The sequence below is a fragment of the Staurois parvus genome, unplaced genomic scaffold (assembly GCF_062004578.1).
Source record: "Staurois parvus isolate SC_StPar_1 unplaced genomic scaffold, SC_StPar_1.0 ptg000145l, whole genome shotgun sequence".
NCBI classification, from domain to species: Eukaryota; Metazoa; Chordata; class Amphibia; order Anura; family Ranidae; genus Staurois; species Staurois parvus.
The window spans coordinates 4,615,517-4,635,391 of record NW_028317941.1 but is presented as its reverse complement, the minus strand read 5'-3'; the positions used below and the strand labels follow the sequence as shown (position 1 = coordinate 4,635,391).

Genomic DNA, 19,875 nt, shown 5'->3' with positions numbered 1-19,875 from the left:
CTTCACTCATGTGAATGAAACCTAAAAGTAATTTGACAAGTAAAAAAAAAATATTTTTCTTAAAGCTGAATTCTAGCTATGGTTTGTATTTTTTTATATGCATATTTCATACCCGAGCAATCCCCATAAAGCTGAAATGTACTATAGTAGATCCAAAAAATAATTGTCACTATCCACATGGATTGGTCTCCCCTAATTATGTTTTTTTTTAATATTTATTTTTCTAATCATTGTTTATTTACTGTAGGCTTTTTTTCTTATTTTTTTGTTCCTTTTGTTTGGTAATATAATGTTGCTTAGAAAACACACGACTGGAAAGAAAAGCCTTTGTTTCATTTATAAATAACTTTGTAACTGCTATAGTGATTTCCACCTTACACAGGGATCGCTCAGGTGAGATATGCATAGCTACATTGGTATAAACTGGACCAAAGTAATCCTACAATAAAAATCATACTAGGGCCTCATGCACACTGAGCATTTTAAAAACACTGGTACCGATAGCTGTGCAAGTTGCATTAAAAATGTGAGTGTTGCAGCATTTTTTAGCGTTTTTGCATTAGCATTTAGTTGTGTTTTGCTGCTTTTGACCATGTTTTTCGCATTAGTGTTTTTTACAAAAAAGAAAAAAAATGGCTAAAGAAAGACTTAAAATCACTGGTTTGCAGCGTTTTAACGCTTTTACCAGCATTACAGCATTTTTACAGCTAAAAAACTCTTCTAGAAATCCACTAATTCTGGGTTTTTTTCCAGCCAAAGAACGCCCCTGCCAAAAAAATGCTGAATAAAGCCTATGTGTGCATGGACACATAGGATAACATGCTGGGGAATTTACTGGCTGTAGAATAAAGATGCCAAAAGCCAAAAACAGCAGCTGTAAAAAAGTCCAGCGTGCATGGGGCCTTAGGCTACGTTCACACTAGCGTTGTGTGCAGGCAGCAGAGAGGCGTTTGGGAACCGTTTTTACCGCTTCCCAAACGCATCGGACAATTCTGTACATTGTAGCACATGGTGCTGTTCTAACTGGAGCGATAGCGTCGCGTTGTGGCAAAATGGACGCCTCTGGTCGAGTCAGGAGGCATTGAAGCCTCCTATTCTAGTCTATGGTGCCGCTCCGCAAACGCCCAGCCAGTGTCTGTGGTGCGGTTGTGACACGGTTGCAGGGCGTTTGCGGAGCGGTAACACCATTTAAACTTCATTATAGGCGTTTGTGGGGCGTTTTTAACGCTCGGCAAACGCCTAGCAACCACCGCTAAACCGCGCATGTGGCGTTTGCGAAGCGTTAAAAAACGCTCCGCAAACGCCAGACCAACGCTTGCCAAATGCAATAGGGGCATTTGGCAAGCATTGGTAAAACAGTCAAGTGTGAACGAGCCCTAAGACTTACCCTAATCAGTCCTAATGAACGCTTTCTTTCCCCTTCTCCCCTTAACTTTTTTTCATGATGATTTTTTTATTTCTCTTTTGCTAACCATTATTTATTTAGTCCCCCCCAACATTTGTGGTCCATTTTGTTTGTTAATATAATGTTGCTTAAAAACACATAACTGGAAAAAAAGCCTTTGATTCATTCCTACTTTTAGTTTACTTTTGAACAGGATAAATAATATACATTTTTACTTTTTATCTACATTAACCATAGTTTTTTTTTCTTTTTTACAAACACTGATTAAAATAGCAAAAAAAGGCACTTTTTAGTTTTGTTACATTCTTTTTCTGTGGATTGCTTACATAAATAATTTTTGCAAGACTACTTCACCAACAGAAAGCTATGTTTGTCCTAAAAACTGATACATGTATCTCTGTGTTATCTTACGTGAAGACATTATTGCTTAATAAACAGGCCAATTGCAAAAATGATGGTCTGATCCATATTGGTACATAGGTGAGAGCTGAAGTGGTACACATCTTAAAGTGGTTCTAAAGACTGAAGGTTTTTTACCTTCATGCATTTTATGCATGAAAGTAAAAAACCTCCTGTGTGCAGCGGCCCCCCAGCCCCCTTAATACCTATCTGAGCCCAAACTTGATCCAGTGATGTGCACTAGTGACTAGACCATTTGTCATTTTTCAAGTGCAGTGTACAAAAAAAGAGCTAAAACCTGTTACGATGTTATAGGAATCATACATATTTTCTTTCAATCCAATAGTCTCAATAAGCCCAGCTATCCTTTCAGCAACCACAATGGGGATGACCCATGTGGTGTTAAAGTGGTTGTAAACCTGTACATTTGCCCAGTGAAGTGACTGGTCTGATAAAACAAATCCTCTTTCATAAGCTGTACCTGTCTATCTGCAGTCTTGTCTTCTCTACATCTGTTCAGAGTACTGAATGTATAAAGGTTGTCTGAGAATTCAGAAAAAGGGGCCAGAAAGCTGAAATGCAACACTGCAAGCTCAGTGAGGAGAACTCTGACAGTTGATTGGAGTAAAGAGACACACCTCCCTCCACACAGCTCACAGAAACAGAGCTGAGGCTGTAAATACGCTGAAACCCCCTCCCCTGTCACCATTTTTTTCTTGGTGTCAGGAAAACCTGTCAAAAGTGATTCATGTTGATAGCAGAGGAAAAGCAGCAGGCAGAAATGACACTTAGTACTCTTAATTGAGACAAATACACACTATAGAGGGATATGCATTGCTCATATGTAGTTTCTGAGGTTTACAACCACTTCAACATCTTCATGTACAAAGCTTGAACTGGATCTAAAATTAAGATTCAGTGGGTTGACATTTTTCAAATTGGTGCTGAGCCATAATTATTTGTTCTATTTCTGGTCCATCAATAGGAAAAATGTCATTTAATGTTAATAACGTGTTTCATGTAGGGATCAATATTATCTATTTTACTTCAGTTCACGCTGGCTTACCATCCTGTGATATGTCACAAGGAAATATTCAAAACAGCTGTGTGTTTGAGGGCCATAGCGATGCTTAAAGAGGATCAAAAAAATTAAAAGTTAGCAGCTACAAATAGTGTAGCTGCTGACTTTTAAAAAACACAAACTTACCTGTCCAAGGTTCCAGCTCTGTCCTCACCAAAGCTGATTCTTCGAGTCGGAATATTAACTGTGGAAAGCCGGATGTGACTCCTTGTGGCTTCACAGCTGGCTTCCCACTGCGCAAGTGTGAGCCTTGCAGTGTCTTGTGAATAATCCCGCAGCCTCCTGGGACCTGTGATGTGTCCCAGTAGGGTGTGTGTTTATGTGTGTGTAGGGTGGGTTCAGAACTTCTGCTCTGACCGCCTAGGCAGTCAGAGCCAAGACTCTGGCCTGGGAGGGAGGATCAGAGCTGCAATGAGCAGGTAAGTATGACATGTTTGGTATTTTAGGAAAAACAAAGCACCTTTACAATCACTTTAAGAAATACATAAATGCATTACACTTTTTATATGTGCTTGGAGTTCAGCTTTAGGCAGAAAACATTCATGTGAACACGTAAAAAATATTTTAAAAATACTATTTTTCCTGTATAGTACTGTATTTAGATACAATATAGTGCCAAAAGTATTGGGACACCCCCCCCCCCCCAAATCATTGGATTCAGGTGTTTCAATCTCCTTCATGGCCATAGATGTTTAGTATCAAGCCCCTAGGCATGCAGACTGCTTCTAAAAACATTTGTGAAAGAATGGGTCGCTCTCAGGAGCTCAGTGAATTCAAGCGTGGTACCGTGACAGGTTGCCACCTGTGCAATAAGTCCATCCGTGAAATTTTCTTGCTGCTAAATATTCCACAACCAACTGTTAGTGGTATTATAACAAAGTGGAAGCATCTGGGAACAACAGCAATTCAGCAACAAAGTGGTAGGCATTTAAAATAGCTAAAGCCCTCCAAACTTCATGTGGCCTTCAGATTAACACAACAGTGTATAGAGAGCTTCATGGAATGGGTTTCCATAGCCTAGCAGCTGCATCCAAGCCTTACATCACCAAGTGCAATGCAAACGTCACATGTAGTGGTGTAAAGTACGCCACCACTAGACTCTAGAGCAGTGGAGACATGTTCTCTAGAGGGACAAAGCATGGCAATCTGATGGACGTGTCTGGGTTTGGCGGTTGCTTGACTATTTGTCTGACTGCATTGTGTCAAGTGTAAAATTTGGTGGTAGGGGGTTATGGTGTGGGGTTGTTTTCAGAGGTTGGGCTTGGTCCCATAGTTCCAGTGAAGGGAACTCTGAAGGCGTCAGCATACCGAGACATTTTGGACAATTTCATGCTCCCAACTTTGTGGGAACAGTTTGGAGATGGCCCCTTCCTGTTCCAACATGACTGTGCACCAGTGCACAAAGCAAGATCCATAAAAACATGGATGAGCGTGTTTGGGGTGGAAGAACTTGACTGACCTGAACAGAGTCCTGACCTCAACCCGATAGAATACCTTCTCATCTGACATCAGAGCCTGACCTCACAAATGCGCTTCTGGAAGAATGGTCAAACATTCCCTACGGACTAAGACTGGGATGCCATTAAAGTTCGTGTGCGTGTAAAGGCAGGCGTCCCAATACTGTTGGCAATATGGTGTATTTAAATATCAGTGGTATTGGCTTTTACAAAAACCAAAGGGGAAGGATGTCTCTTACCTGTGGGTATCCCATTCGGTCACTTATTTGAAAGAGGTACCAGTCTTCATCTGTTGTCTGCTTCTTTAGTAATAGGGTCATCACTAGTGTGAATTCATCAGGCAACCCGAGAGGAAACACCTGTCTGAGATGAGACACCAAAGGTTACTTCTTAATATTGGGAAGAAATTACAATATCCCTGAAGATTTGAACATTAGGTATCAGTTTTGGGTGCAGTGTTCTTTGTCCTGGAAGAATAAAGTTGATTTTACCCTGTGCAGAAGCAGCGTGCAGCCTTGTGTTTACACATGTAGACCCTAGTACAGTGTCCTGTGTTTTTGTGTATATACACCTTAATGCACATTCATATTTCATATAAGAGATTGCAAACATTCATTTGTGCCATTTAAAGTGTATCTATAATCAAAATGTAAAATCATCGATTCATTTCTACATGGTATTTCAGTTATTTCTAGTCTACTCTTATTAATCTGAAGGATCTTAAAGTTTGAAAAAATACTTTGTGAAGATCCCCACACATTCATTTCCTTGAACTCTGTGACATGTTCGCGCTATGTCCTGTGAGAAGGCACTGCTGTGTCATACGTTTCACAGAGCCTGCCTTCTGAACTACAGAGGTGAGAACTATGAGAGGAGGAGTTTCAGGAGGTGGAGTCAGTACAGGGATCACTGCTTACAGGAAGCAATGTACCATGGGATATGTAGTTCTTAGAAATTGAAAGTAAACAGCAGAGATGAAACTGCAAAGCATGCTGGGAAGCCGGGAAGTTGCAGAAAAAAAAATGGCCTGCAGATAGGGAGAACTTACAACATGAAAGGAGAATTTTCAAGTAAGCTTACATTGTCAATATTAACTATTGTTAGCATTGCTATTGCAATGCTGGTGTTATACAATATGCTATGACCTAGAACAAGTGTTGCACAATATATACAATGTCCATTTATGTATATGAACACTATGTATATTGTGTATTGTTTAACAGCATAATCGCCACTGTATAGCAGATATATTGCTACACGGTGGCACGGGTGCACAAAATTACGTACTGTATATATACGTGGGTAGGGGGCGTGCGAGAGCCGGTGATTAACTGCCGGTGCCTGGTCATTACCGAAAATCAACGACGGGGAAGAAACTGTTTTGTTTACAAACAGTCTTCCTCCCTGTCAGCTTGGTCACACTGGGGGTAGGGGCGCGCGAGAGCCGGTGATTAACTCCCTGTCAGCTTGGGTACACTGCTCAGGATGGCTCTGCACAGCAGAGCCATCCCGATCAGTGTGCTTACAGTGAAGCACCCCCCCTCCCCCTAGCGAAACACTCCCTACACACAGTTAACCCCTTGATCACCCCTCACATTAACCCCTTCCTGCCCAGTGTCATTAGTACAGTGTCAGTGCTGATTTTTTTTAGCACTGATCACTGTATTGGTGTCACTGGGCATGTCAATGACACCAAGTTTGTCCCCCCAGTGTCAGAATATATATTGCGCAAAAAATAAAAAATACACAGGTGATCAAATACCACCGAAAGAAAGCTCTATTTGTAGGAAAAAAAGGACATACATTTCATCTGGGTGTGGCATTGCATGACCGCACAATTGTCAGTTAAAGTAACGCAGCGTTGTACAAAAAAATGATCTGGTCAGGAAGGGGGGTAAATCCTCTGGAGGGCAAGTGGCTAAAGAACACACATAGAAGTTTGCAACCTCTTGTATGTAATATGAATGTGCATTAAGGTACATACATAAAAACACAAGACACAATATTAAGGTATATATTTGTTTTATTCACACTATGGGGTTGAAATACTAAAACTAGCGAATGCAAACTCTGGTGCAGCTCTGCATAGAAACCAATCAGCTTCTAACTTCAGCTTGTTCAATTAAATGCAGTACAGCATGCTTGTTATACTCACTAAGGGGTTAATCCTCTGCATTGTGTAAAAAGGCTGACTTCTCTGCCCCTCCTCTTGTTCAAATGTCCAGGCTGATAAGACAGACTGAACCCATAGCCGTTCTGCACATGCTCAATTTAGTGTGAATTGCTAGAGAGGTTTTTTTTTCCCTTGGGAGAATGCATGTGATCAGCAAAAGGTCAATCAGCACTGTCCAGACAGAAGTCAGGGGTTCTGCATCCTCCTAGAGGAGAAAGAAAACTCCTCCTACAAGCTTTAACCAGTGCTCTGCTGAACACTGATACTGACACACTGACACAGGACTGATCTAACTGCTGATGAGAAAAGGTATTTAGCTATTTATATTTACTAAAATAATTGCATTTCCATGTTCTGTGTACTGTGGGAGACCAGATAGAGTGAATGCAGGGTCCTGGGTTTAGTAACACTTTTAAGAAAAAACCTGGAATAAAACCTGGAAGCTGATTGGTTACTATGCAGAGCTGCACCAGATGTTGCACTCTCCAGTTTTAGCAAATCAACCCCACTGTAACAAATTAAAATTTTAGGGCTAGTTTACACTAGATGCAGTCCAGTGCATTTTTATTCTGCATCAAAAATGCATGCACAGTGTTTTCCATGTATTCTAATGGCCCTAGTTCACACCAGTCCAGTCAGTTTCCAGTGCAGAAAAAATGCTGCATTTTTTATGCACAGAACCATACCAGAACATAACAAACTGCATCAAAACTGCACCGGAACTGCGTGTGGTGTGAACTGTAAGCAAAAATGTATCCGGAATGCATCTGGAGCAGGGGCGGACTGACCATTTGGAAACTCGGGCACTGCCCAAGGGCCCGGGGTCAGTAGGGGGCCCCATGAGATGCCCCTGGTATCTTTTTCATAGGCTTTTTTGAGTTTGGGCAAGGACACAGGGGCCCCATAATCCCCTATTGCCCGGGGGTCCCATGAGTTGTCCGTCCGCCCCTGATCTGGAGTGCATTGTTGTAGTGTGAACTGGCCCTTAAAGTGTTATTCCAAGAAACATATTCTAGTACTGAGCAAACTCCGGAAAAGTTACAAATAGGATCATTTACACCAGCAGGCATGCGTATGTTACTGTATCATGTGCAGGGGCGGACTGACCATTTGGAAACTCGGGCACTGCCCAAGGGCCCGGGGTCAGTAGGGGGCCCCATGAGATGCCCCTGGTATCTTTTTCATAGGCTTTTTTGAGTTTGGGCAAGGACACAGGGGCCCCATAATCCCCTATTGCCCGGGGGTCCCATGAGTTGTCCGTCCGCCCCTGATCTGGAGTGCATTGTTGTAGTGTGAACTGGCCCGTAAAGTGTTATTCCAAGAAACATATTCTAGTACTGAGCAAACTCCGGAAAAGTTACAAATAGGATCATTTACACCAGCAGGCATGCGTATGTTACTGTATCATGTGCAGGGGCGGACTGACCATTTGGAAACTCGGGCACTGCCCGAGGGCCGGGGGTCAGTAGGGGGCCCCATGAGATGCCCCTGGTACCTGTTTCATTGGCTTTTTTGAGTTTGGGCAAGGACACAAGGGCCCCATGATCCCCTATTGCCCGGGGGCCCCATGAGTTGTCAGTCCGCCCCTGATCATGTGCCTTACTACTGCTTTACTGCCGTGCATAATGCATTGGTACAATGCGATATCATTCATTCTAAATAGCACCCCAACCCACATGACCAATGGATTGGTACTGCAGTGCAGCGCAGACAACACACTGACATGACATATGTTTACAGTGCACTGCCTTGCAATTGTTCTTGCATCATTTTTTGGCAGTGCACTGCATGGCAACACACACACATGCACAAGTTACATTGGGATGCCATTCAGAATGATTGACACCAGGTCACATGAATGCATTTACCCTGTTGCTGTGTGCTGTGGTAAAGCATGATAGTGCAACAGGGTGCATGGGAGCTCCACTGGGAAAATGGCCCCTCACTTGTATTCACACCAGTGAAGTGAGCAGGATCTCTTTAGCAGATGAAAACACTTTTTTAATAGTAAAAGTTACAACATTGCACCCGATTTTTGTTGCAGTTTGTGTCCCCACTAGGGAGATCTCTTCTCACATACAGTCCCAGTAACCAAACAGGAAGTGAAGTGAAAATCTTCCATTATGGGGACACTAACAACAAGAAATAAAACAGAAGTTTTAATTCTCCTCTGCTCTTCTGTCCAGACATATTTTTATTTTTGGATAGAGTAATTTTCTTTAATCTGGTTTTGCTTTCAAGTCCTTCCTGAATTGTTGAGATTTTTTGCTTTCTGTGTCCCTGTTGCAAATTTTCCCTCACTTCCTGTCTCGCAAATCTGTTGTCAGCAGGATAGGAAGTGACGTCAAATATTTCCAACAGAACTTTGGGTGTCAGTAAAAATCTGACAGGTATTCTAATGCAGCCCATAGATTATGCAAATTTCTGTAGTGGAAGGAAACAAAATTGCTTGATTCCCCTATCAACACAGTCAGTGTAGATAGGGGGAGCACTCCTGCAGAGCTATTACAATGCTTTGATAAAGTATTCATACCCCTTGAAATTTTCCACATTTTGCATGTTACAACCAAAAACTTAAACGTATTTTATTGGGATTTTTTGTGATAGACCAACACAAAGTGGCACACAATTGTGAAGTGGAAGGAAAATGATAAATGGTTTTCAAAATTCTTTACAAATAAATATGTGAAAAGTGTGGTGGTTATTTGTATTCAGCCCCCGAGTCAATACTTTGTAGAGCCACCGTTCACTGCAGCTGTAAGTCTTTGGGGATGTCTCTACCAGCTTTGCACATCTAGAGAGGGACATTTTTGCCCATTCTTCTTTGCAAAACAGCTCAAGCTCTGTCAGATTGGATGGAGAGCGTCTGTGAACAGCAATTTTCAAGTCTTTCCACTGATTCTCAATTGGATTTAGGTCTGGACTTAGACTGCACCATTCTAACACATGAATATGCTTTGGTCTAAACCATTCCATTGCAGTTGTGACTGTATGTTTAAGGTCATTGGCCTGCTGGAAGGTGAACCTCTGTACCAGTCTCAAGTCTTTTGCAGGCTCTAACAGGTTTTCTTCTAAGATTGCCCTGTATTTGGCTCCATCCATCTTCCCATCAACTCTGACCAGCTTCCCTGCCCCTGCTGAAAAAAAGCATCCCCACAACATGATGCTGCCACCACCATGTTTCACAGTGGAGATGGTGTGTCCAGGGTGAAGTGCAGTGTTAGTTTTCCCCCACACATAGTGTTTTGCTTTTAGGCCAAAAAGTAAAATTTTGGTCTCATCTGACCAGAGCACCTTCTTCCACATGTTTGCTGTGTCTCCCACATGGCTGCTAGCAAACGGGACTTCTTATGACTTTCTTTCAACAATGGCTTTCTTCTTGCCACTCTTCCATAAAGGCCAGATTGTGAAGTGCATGACTAATAGTCATCCTGTGGACAGATTCTCCCACCTGAGCTGTGGATCTCTGCAGCTCCTCCAGAGTTACCATGGGCCTCTTGGCTGCATCTCTGATGAATGCTCTCCTTGCCCGGCCTGTTAGTTTAGGTGGACGGCCATGTCTTGGTAGGTTTGCAGTTGTGCCATACTCTTACCATTTTCGGATGATGGATTGAACAGTGCTCTGTGAGATGTTCAAAACTTGGGATATTTTTTTAGAATCTAACCCTGCTTTAAACTTCTCCACAACTTTATCCCTGGCCGGTCTGGTGTGTTTTTTTGCCTTCATGGTGCTGTTTGTTCACTGCTGTTCTCTAACAAACCTCTGAGGGCTTCACAGAACAACTATATTTATACTGAGATTAAAATACACACAGGTGGATTCTATTTACTAATTAGGTGACTTCTGCAGGCAATCGGTTCCACTAGATTTTAATTAGCTGTATCAGAGTAAATGGAGCTGAATTCAAATGTATGCCATACACGGCACACTTTTGAGATATTTATTTGTGAAAAATTTTGAAAACAATTTATAATTTTCCTTCTACGTGCCACATTGTGTTGGTCTATCACATAAAATCCCAATAAAATACATTTACGTTTTTGGTTGTAACATGACAAAATGTGGAAAATTTCAAGGGGTATGATTATTTTTTCAATGCACTGTATGTTCTGTCGGTGGGGAGCCTTCCCTGCTGACAGAACACAATGATCACTGCTGTCGACTATAACCACCTGCGGTGATCACATGAAAAAAAAATCTGACAGGCTGGTTGTACTGAAGTCAATCGATGGATCGATTTCAATACAACCAGCCTGCCCATAGATGGATAAAATCTTGGGAAGTCCCTGCTAAACCGGCCAAGATTTGACCCGTCTTTGGCCTGGCTTGCAAATCTGACAGGTATTCTAATGCAGCCCAACACAGTCAGTGTTGATAGGGGGAATGCTCCTGCAGAGCTATTATGTACTGCCGGTGTTGAGCCTTCCCTGCGAGCAGAACACAATGACCATTGGTGATGGCTATAGCTGCCTGAAGTGATCACATAAAAAAAATCTGACAGGCTGGTTGTACTGAAGTCAATCGATGGATCGATTTCAATACAACCAGCCTGCCCATAGATGGATAAAATCTTGGGCAGTCCCTGCTGAACCTGCCAAGAATCGATCTGTCTTTGGCTGGCTTCAGGCTCCTCCATTCTACCCACAACTGGAAAAAGCATTTTTTTGCTTGAAATACACTTTAAAAAAACTGCTGTTGCTCATGTAACACATGTGCGGCAGCAAAAAGGTGGGTTTTAACAGCCACATGCCGCACATCACTGGACGTCTGATTTTTTTTTTTTTTTAAGTCCGCAAACATACGAAAAACCCGTAAGTGTTCACAAAAAAAGTGCAAGTGCAAAACACCACACGAAAAAGTGCACTTAGGGGTGTGCTTTGTCCTTCCCCCGAAGGGGATGGACCTCTACCCTGATCCCCCGGGGCACGAAGTTCCTGACAGGGACAAGGTTCCCATTTGGTCCACCTAGCCAAAAGGCCTGGCGGACCACCGTTCCTTGTGGCCAGCTGAAGTCAGCCACTCAGTACTTGGCCAGGGGGTTCTCCCGAAGAGAAAACCCCCTAGGGACAGGGGAGGAAGGAACCAAAAGGCCACACATCCTCCCTCTAGACTTCAGGGCAGGCTCGAGGACCCACACCCTCCATCCTGTGAGGAAATAAAACACACACATAAGAGTGAAAGTGACAAAACGTGGGAGAGTAAATAAATTAAATAAATAAAAAATAAAAAAGTGGTCGTGCCAAATTGTGCACAGACCAGGCCCTGAGGCCTGTAGCAAAAATTGCCCCGAACTTAGCCAAAAGGCCTTGTCCTGAGGGCGCTGTGCAGAAAAAGTAGTAAACACAGTGGCCATGTGCCTTTTCACACTGTGCGGTCCCACACCCAGTGCTACTAAGAGCACCCCTGAGGCGACCACTCAGGGGGCACTGGTTTGCGGACTTTCTGCCTTCCCGGCCCCTGGCCACACAAGGTAGATCCGCCCAAATCAGGAGGTACTGGGCCCCTCTGGCGTTCCAAAGGGGATTTACTCCCGGGCCCCAACTCCAATGGGCACCACGGTTTCTGTTCCCCCCGTATTAACCATCAGGACCCCCATCATACCAGCAGGGGTACTATACAACCAGTCATCCCCACAAAGCTAGAATGACCGTGGAGCACCCCTGCTGGACACTGATAAGAACAGATACTACACTTGATCACTAGACGACTGATGTCTCACTGCACTCTCCTAGCACGCAGCTCTCGAACTAACAATCAGTAGCTAGCGGGACTGGCTCCTGATCACTGTGACAGCCACTCATGGCAATCCCATGATCACTGATGCTTCCTATCCCCCTCCGAATGTAAAGACCCTATTAAAGGGATGCCAGGGATGGGTGAGAAGGGGTTAAGTATACCTATTAAGACTGCATCTAATTTTTGTCCTAACCACTTTAGACTTATGGCAGCTCAACACATACTTTACATCAAATAAATCAAAGCATTAAAAAAGTATGCTAGTGCCAGATTGTGCAAGTCTTTCCAACACTCCTAGACGCATAAAGCAGTGAGAGAGGTAAAAGGCAAATGGCGACTAATAACATATCTCTTGTGGAAGCAACTTTAATCCACATGTTCAGAAGTGTGTGTTCTACTGAGATTTATTGTTGCAGGTCTCCACTGAATATCCATTAACAGATCAAACTTCTTCTTAAAAAAAAATGAAAAGTGAGATATAAAACAAGAAAAGTGCAGACAGTTTGCACAACGCTGTCATTTTATTGGAACGGGTAGTCAAGGTTGGTGGTTTAATTACAGCTCAGAGAATAACTAATTATACTTGCAATCTCATTATGATGCCAAAAGAGAACTTGGCACTAACTAGGCCTCCAGCCTGTGGGGAATTTTCTAATTTAATATCGTCACTCTTGGCCATGAAAGGGTTGATCGTGTGTGACAGTACCTTGATTATTATAATAACAAAGTCTTTTTGAACAAGACCTCAGGCCATTGTGGATTCGCAGAGTAAATACAAGCAAGAAAGTCACTTTTATGGCTCAATCCCATAGCGCCACGATGTGTCCTGAATTAACCTCAGAAATATATGGACGCTTACAGGGCACACTTAGCCCTTCCACCTCTTGTTCTAAGAAGGCTATTAAAAGCAGACATTATCGAACTCTTATGCATTCTCTACCCTAACTCATCTCAGAGCTTCAACATACGCATTAGAAAAAATTGCTACAGATGTATATTTGAGCATTTAATAGTTGCTGCTTACATTATGTCAACAATTATATGGATGTCAAGAGAGTAGACTGAAAAACGATGCTCACATTCAGAAAATAGTCCTGTCAATATGGCATATTATAATGTCTTATGATAACGCAGATTTTTTTTTTAATTCATTATGTCATCCGCCATTTGCATGGCGACATCACTTAAATCAATACGCTCCATGCCCACCCCAGCAAAAAAAGTTTTTTTTTTAACAATGTGGACTTTTTAGATTCTTTATGCATCCAATCCAGGATCATCTGGGAAGTATTCCAAAATTTTAAAAAAATGAAAACGCATGCAGTTCTCCATTGTGTAATGTGTTGGAGAGGTGCCTAGTCTGATACTTCTCTCGAGGATCACATTTCAGGATTAGCAAGGGTTTTACGAGATGCCGAAATAGCTGCCTGCAGGGTATGCACCTACAGAATATCAATCATACAAGGCTGCCATATCACTCGGGAGAGTAAGAGGTGGGGCATGATTAAAACTCTTTCAAATGTTGTAGGTGTACAAAGTTTAATTGATCATTAAACAAGACTAATAAATCTACCCTGGGACTTCTTTGAATACCTGCTGCGTTTCACAGTAGAAGATAATATTGAATATTATGTGGCACTCACACTGTCTGCTCCACGAGCCTGGCCCCTCCTAACCGCATGATCACAGGTCCTCTGGGGTTCCGAATCTTCTTTACAGAGCTCATTTTCTGAAGAGAAAACCTCCTGATCAAATTGAAGCCTGGAAGAAAGGAAAAAAAAAAGATTTCTTCCATTTATCAATATTTTAGCACTTGTCTTGCTTAAAAAAAACCAATTTCCTTAAAAAGGAAACCTAGTAAGCCTCAAACTGTTGTCATTTTGGTGTCTAGTTTTATGTGCTGACTCACAATCAGTATGCCTCTGCTAACATTACTAAAACAAATTAATGTCTCTCTGCAGGGCATACATGTCAAGACAACTCTGTTCCCATCTCATAATATTACTCCTATCTATCAATGTTTCAAGGAACGCTCCCCTAACGTACACAAGGCAGCGTCAGAAAGCAAAACAAATTGCATTTAAAAGTTTCCTGTATACAAATTATGTACTTGGCTGTAAGGAAATTACCTTCCTGACAAAGTCGTAGAAATGGAAAATATTGAAAAACGGACATTAAATATAAATATTAATGTTGAGATGTTCAGAATAAAGGAATGTGGGGCTTTCCTGAATACTCTTACATTTATGAGTGCTTCAGTCCCAAAGCATCTATTCTGCTTTTGGGGAAGGGGACAGCTTTAAGCTAATAGTAAACTGGAAAAAATATGTAGTAGGTAATAAGAAATATTTATGTTCCTGGAACGCTCAACTATGTTTACTATGAAATAATTCAAGTCAAATTGCAACCTTTCTTATAAATATTTTCATACAATAGTTAAATATATATTTAAGATATGGGAATTTGTTCAAAATACTCCATGGCGTGTGTTGTTTTTAGAGCTATAAATGATTACTACATAGTTATTAACCACATAGGATTTACCCCCCTTCCTGACCAGGCCATTTTTTGCGTTATGACGCTGCGTTACATTAAATGACAATTGCGCGGTCATGCAACACTGCACCCTAATGAAATTGACATCCTTTTTTCACCACGAATTGAGTTTCCCTTTGGTGGTATTTGATCACCTGTGTGGTTTTTATTTTTTGCGCTATAAAAAAAAAACAACAATTTTGAGAAAAAAACTATATTTTTGACTTTTTGCTGCTAAATATGTCTGGTAAAAATCAAATTTCATCATAAATTTAGGCCAAAATGTATTCTGCTACATGTCTTTGCTAAAAAAAAATCCCAAAACATGTAAATTAATTGGTTTACGTGAAAGTTATAGCGTTTCAAATGGTGGTATATATACTGGAATTTTGTTTTTATACTAATAATGGCGGCGATCAGCGACTTATGGTAGGACTGCTGCGGGCATTCTGACACTGGGGGGAACTGACTTGGTGTCACTGACATCCCCAGTGACACCGATACAGTGATCAGTGCTAAAAAAAGCACTGACACTGTACTAATGGCACTGGGCAGGAAGGGGTTACCATGAGGGGCGCTCAAAGGGTTAACTGTGTGCTGTTTTACTAAGTGCTGTGTCCGTGTGCTTCACTGTAAGCACACTGCTTTGCATGGGTGTGCTCTCCATAGCCATCCAAAGCAGTGTGCATGAGCTGATACGGAGGAGAACTGTTTTGTTTACAAACAGTTCTCCCTGTTGGAGATGCTCGGCAATCACCAGGCGCTGGCGAGTAATCACTGGCCGGGACCCGGTGATTGACATCCGTGGCCACGAATGGCGGCGTGGGTAGAGCACACGCGCGCCCCCTACCCAGGGTTGCAAAATCATGTATATATACGTGATTTTGCACACCCATGCCACCCTGTAGCATTATTTATGCTATAGGGTGGTCAGGAAGCGATTAAAGTGGTTGTAAAGGCTCAAAGTTTTTTTTAACCTTCATGCATTCTATGCATGAATATATTTATTTAGTTTATTTATTTATTTTAGGTACTTATATAGTGCCATCAATTTACACAGTGCTTTACATATATATTGTACATTCACATCAGTTCCTAATCCTCAAGGTATAAAACCTGTGTGCAGCAGCCCCCCCAGCTCAACATAAAACATACCTGATCCCCATCCCGATCCAGCGATGTGCACCAGAGCTTTGGCTCTCCGGCAACTTGCCTCCTGTCAATCACAGGCGGTGAGCCAATGAAGAGAGAGTGGGGGGAAGAGCCGAGCCTTTCTATGTGCGTGAATGGACAGGCAGAGCAGCGGCTCAGGAGCAAGCCTGTTTGGGTGCAGGAGGGAGGGGCCTGGCACACTCCCAGGGGACCCAAGAAGAGGAGGATCAAGGCTGCTCTGTGCAAAACCATTGCACAGAGCAGGTAAGTATGACATGTTTGTTATTTAAAAAAAAAAACAAGGCTTTAATATCACTTGAAGTTGTGATTGACCAGTAAATACATGTTTACTGCAGTCACTTTAGTTCAAGGACTCTTTTTTGTTTGTATCAAGAAATAACATCTGTATAAACACATCATGCTACCCTAAGGAGATGCAGATGAGGAGAGCACCACAAGTTTACAGTAAGTCCAGTATGGGTTTATTAGTCTGGATAAAAAAATGAAAAAGTACAGCCGACACGGGGGGCTTATAACTCCCCCTTCATCAAGCCTTGTGTAATGGCAGTAATAGAAGAAATACTGCACAGTAAGGCTATGTTCACACTTGACTTTATTTCTAACTCCTGCCAAACGCCCCTATAGCGTTAGACAGGAGCTTGGGAAGCATTTTTAATGCTCCCCAAACGCCCTATACGCGTTTTTGAGGCATTTGATAGGCGTTTGCAAAGCGTTAAAACCGCACCACAAACACCTATAATGAAGTTAAATGGTATTAACGCTCCGCAACCACCTTGCAAATGCTCCGCAAACACCTGCCAGGCGTTTGAGAAGTGTCACCATAGACTTGAATGGGAGGCTTCAACTCCTCCTGACTGGACATGAGGCGTCAGTTTTGCCGCGACGCGACGCTAACACTTCAGTGTGAACAGCACTGTGTGCTACCATGTGCAGAATTTTCATAGGCGTTTGAGAAGCGTTAAAAACGCCAAATGCCTGTTTGACGCCTGCTGACAAAGCTAGTGTGAACGTAGCCTTAAATGAGTCTAGGACTACAAGGCATACAAGGCAAAGCAGGTGCCAGTTCAGCCGAACTGGTTTCTGCCGTGCCATGTATGCTAATCCTAGCCTTATTTTACTTTTTAGTCATTTCTATTTTACTGCCATTACACAAGTCCTAATGAAGGGAAAGTTATAAGCCCCCAAAATGTGTCACTTGTACCTTTTCATTTTTTATTAAGACTAATACAGTTACACCAGGCTCACTGTAAACTTGTGATATTCTCCACCTTTCATCATCTTTGGACTGTCCCAGAGACCCATAGGAAAGCCCTTTACGTTAGAGAACTGTTGCTTAGAACTGTTCTCCACTTCCTTTGCACATCATGCTTCCCTGGACACATTTGGATAATGATGCATTTTTGTACACACTCCACCCCTTGTGTCAGGAGACTATCTTAGTAAAAACTAATGCTAGAATGTTTTACTGTGCTTGGCATGATGTCTATAGTATAAGCAGGATTACCTTCCAATCAGGGGCAGACTGACAATTCATGGGGCCCCCAGGCAATAGAGAATCATGGGGCCCCTGTGTCCTTGCCCACACTCAAAGCACACTCAAAAAAGCCTATAAAAAAGGTACTAGGGGCATCTCATGGGGCCCCCTACTGACCCCGGGCCCTCGGGCAGTGCCCAAGTGCTCGAACGGTGAGTCCACCCCTGCTTCCAATAGTACAGGCCACCAACCAAGAGAGAAGAGGAGATGGATTCACGTTTCCTGAACTATAAATTATCTTCTGACTCCTTTAAACACCCCCAAACCCCACACACAACTTTTACTCATACATTTCTGTATTTGAATTTAGTCTCCAGTGTCCAAAGGGGAACAGAAGAGGAAAACAAAATTAAAAACATGATCATAGTTTGTAGATTTGAGGCTTAGTGCTGTTCTCCTTGCCATGCTGGCCGTAAGCACTGGTCCATGAGTGCCTTATATAAAAACAGCCCTGATCACAAGAGCTCTAGTCAATCCTGTTGTTGGATATTAGAGCTACTGAACCAGATTTACTTCAAAGAAACTTGTTTTTGAAGATTTTTTTATCCTACTTCTTTTCCTATCCTACAGCCTACATGCTCTATAAATTCGTGGACATGTGACATCTTTAATTTCACATATGTCAAGATACACATGTATAATGCACCAATAGATCAGATGTACATATCTCTTTACTGTCCTATATTTCAGAAGATAGGTGTAACTTACATTTAACTACTATGTTAAGAAGTGTGAGAAATGTATCCAGCAAGCACTATGTCCAAATTTACTACATTTTTGTGTCCTGTTTTAGGCTTTTTACCTTGATTGAATTTATCCTTTTTTTTAACTCCCAACCTCCATAATGTGATATGTATCTCAGACATCAAATCACACAAGAATGGTGGGGCTAAGGCTACTTTCACACTGATCCGCCGCAAAAACACAGCAAAAATGCATAGGCGTTTTTACTGCACTTTCTGAGCTTTTTTAAAGGACACGTGACTTAAAAACTGCACCAAAAATGCTTCTCAGAGACATTTTTGAGGCGCTTTTGAGGCATTTTTCAGGTGTTTTCCAATTGATTTCAATGGGAAGAGGCGTTCTTGGGACTTTTTTTATCCTCCCTTGCAGTCTGATTATGTCAGTATTTCTGTGCTCAAAGCGGTACATTATTTGCAATGGAAATATGTTGTTTTTTAATTGTAGACCTGTAATTCTTAGGAATAACTCACTGAAATCTGTCCGAACAAGAGTCTAGTAAACATCCTGGGCTTGATAAAATTTGAAACACAAAATCATAAATTATAATATAATAAATAATCATAAAAATAATAATAATATAATAATAAATAATATTATAATAATATAATAATACATTTAATTCAATAATGTAATCAAATCAAAAACACTGAAATTCAAAATTCAAATTCAAAAACACTGAAATTTGTGCCAAGTTCGCACATCACTGAGCTTAGTCGCAGAATCGTTTTCAGTGTCTGATGACGAATTTCCCCACAAATCATTATCACTCAATTCTGCAAGTAGTTCTAATTTACTATCGCTGTTCTCTAGCTGGTCTATAACCTCTTTTGACCTAAAGGGATGCTTTTTGGACGCTTTTTGGACGCCATGAAGAATGTGTTCTTCTCTTGTTTCATGGGCATTTGAGTTATGATTCATCCTACCTACTGGTCCATAAGAAATCCTGTAAAGGTGGATATTGATTCCTGGGAAGTTCTTTCAAGCTACCAGTCCTTGAGGAGTGCTGTTTGCTGAGGGGATCAAGGGGTGATACATTTAGTTCTGTGGCTCTGCAGGGTCGCAGGGTGGAGGTGAGAGGCCATTGCAGCCATTTTTGGATCACATCCAGGGTGTGTTGGTTCACACACATTCCTCCGTGTATGCATGATCAGAAGGAATGCAACACAGATCACTGGACTGCTTTGATTGTATTCAGTGTTTTGAGATATTATCAATTCACTTGCACTGTATTATTTATTTGATCCCATCCAAGGGATTCACGCATTATTCGTTTTATACCAGTTCATGTCCCTTATTGGGTACTAGGGGGTCACAGTTATATTATCCCCATGTGGATTGGGGGTCACAATTTCCTCCTCCTTAGACCACTTATCACATAAGGTCCACATTTGGACCTGAGATGCGTATGTTCTTCACTGTATGGTCACATTTATATTTATTTGTACAATTGTTGTTATGAGCGCTACCTCATTTTTATTGCTTTTATGTTTTGGGGCCTAATGGTATAGGATTAGATGTCAGCTGCTTATTATTTTTTATGATATATGACATAAGGGCGCAGGAGGACTCCCTGTTTTCAAAGTAGCCTTACTATTCTCACTGCTGCTAAAATATGACCAGGACCAAGATCATTATCT

At 41.8% G+C, this 19,875-nt stretch overlaps 1 protein-coding gene across 6 annotated transcripts in view; it reads right to left on the bottom strand.

The window, feature by feature from the left end:
- COL16A1 (collagen type XVI alpha 1 chain) overlaps positions 1–19,875 on the bottom strand; it is a 295,727-nt gene that overhangs the window by 217,751 nt on the left and 58,101 nt on the right. For all 6 annotated transcript variants that reach the window (XM_089673859.1, XM_089673860.1, XM_089673863.1 and 3 more), the window contains exons 4-5: positions 13,896–14,013; positions 4,582–4,705 (exon numbers count right to left, since the gene is read on the bottom strand). In XM_089673859.1, coding sequence (XP_089529985.1) covers positions 4,582–4,705; positions 13,896–14,013 — 242 coding nt within the window. The remainder of the gene's footprint in view (positions 1–4,581; positions 4,706–13,895; positions 14,014–19,875) is intronic.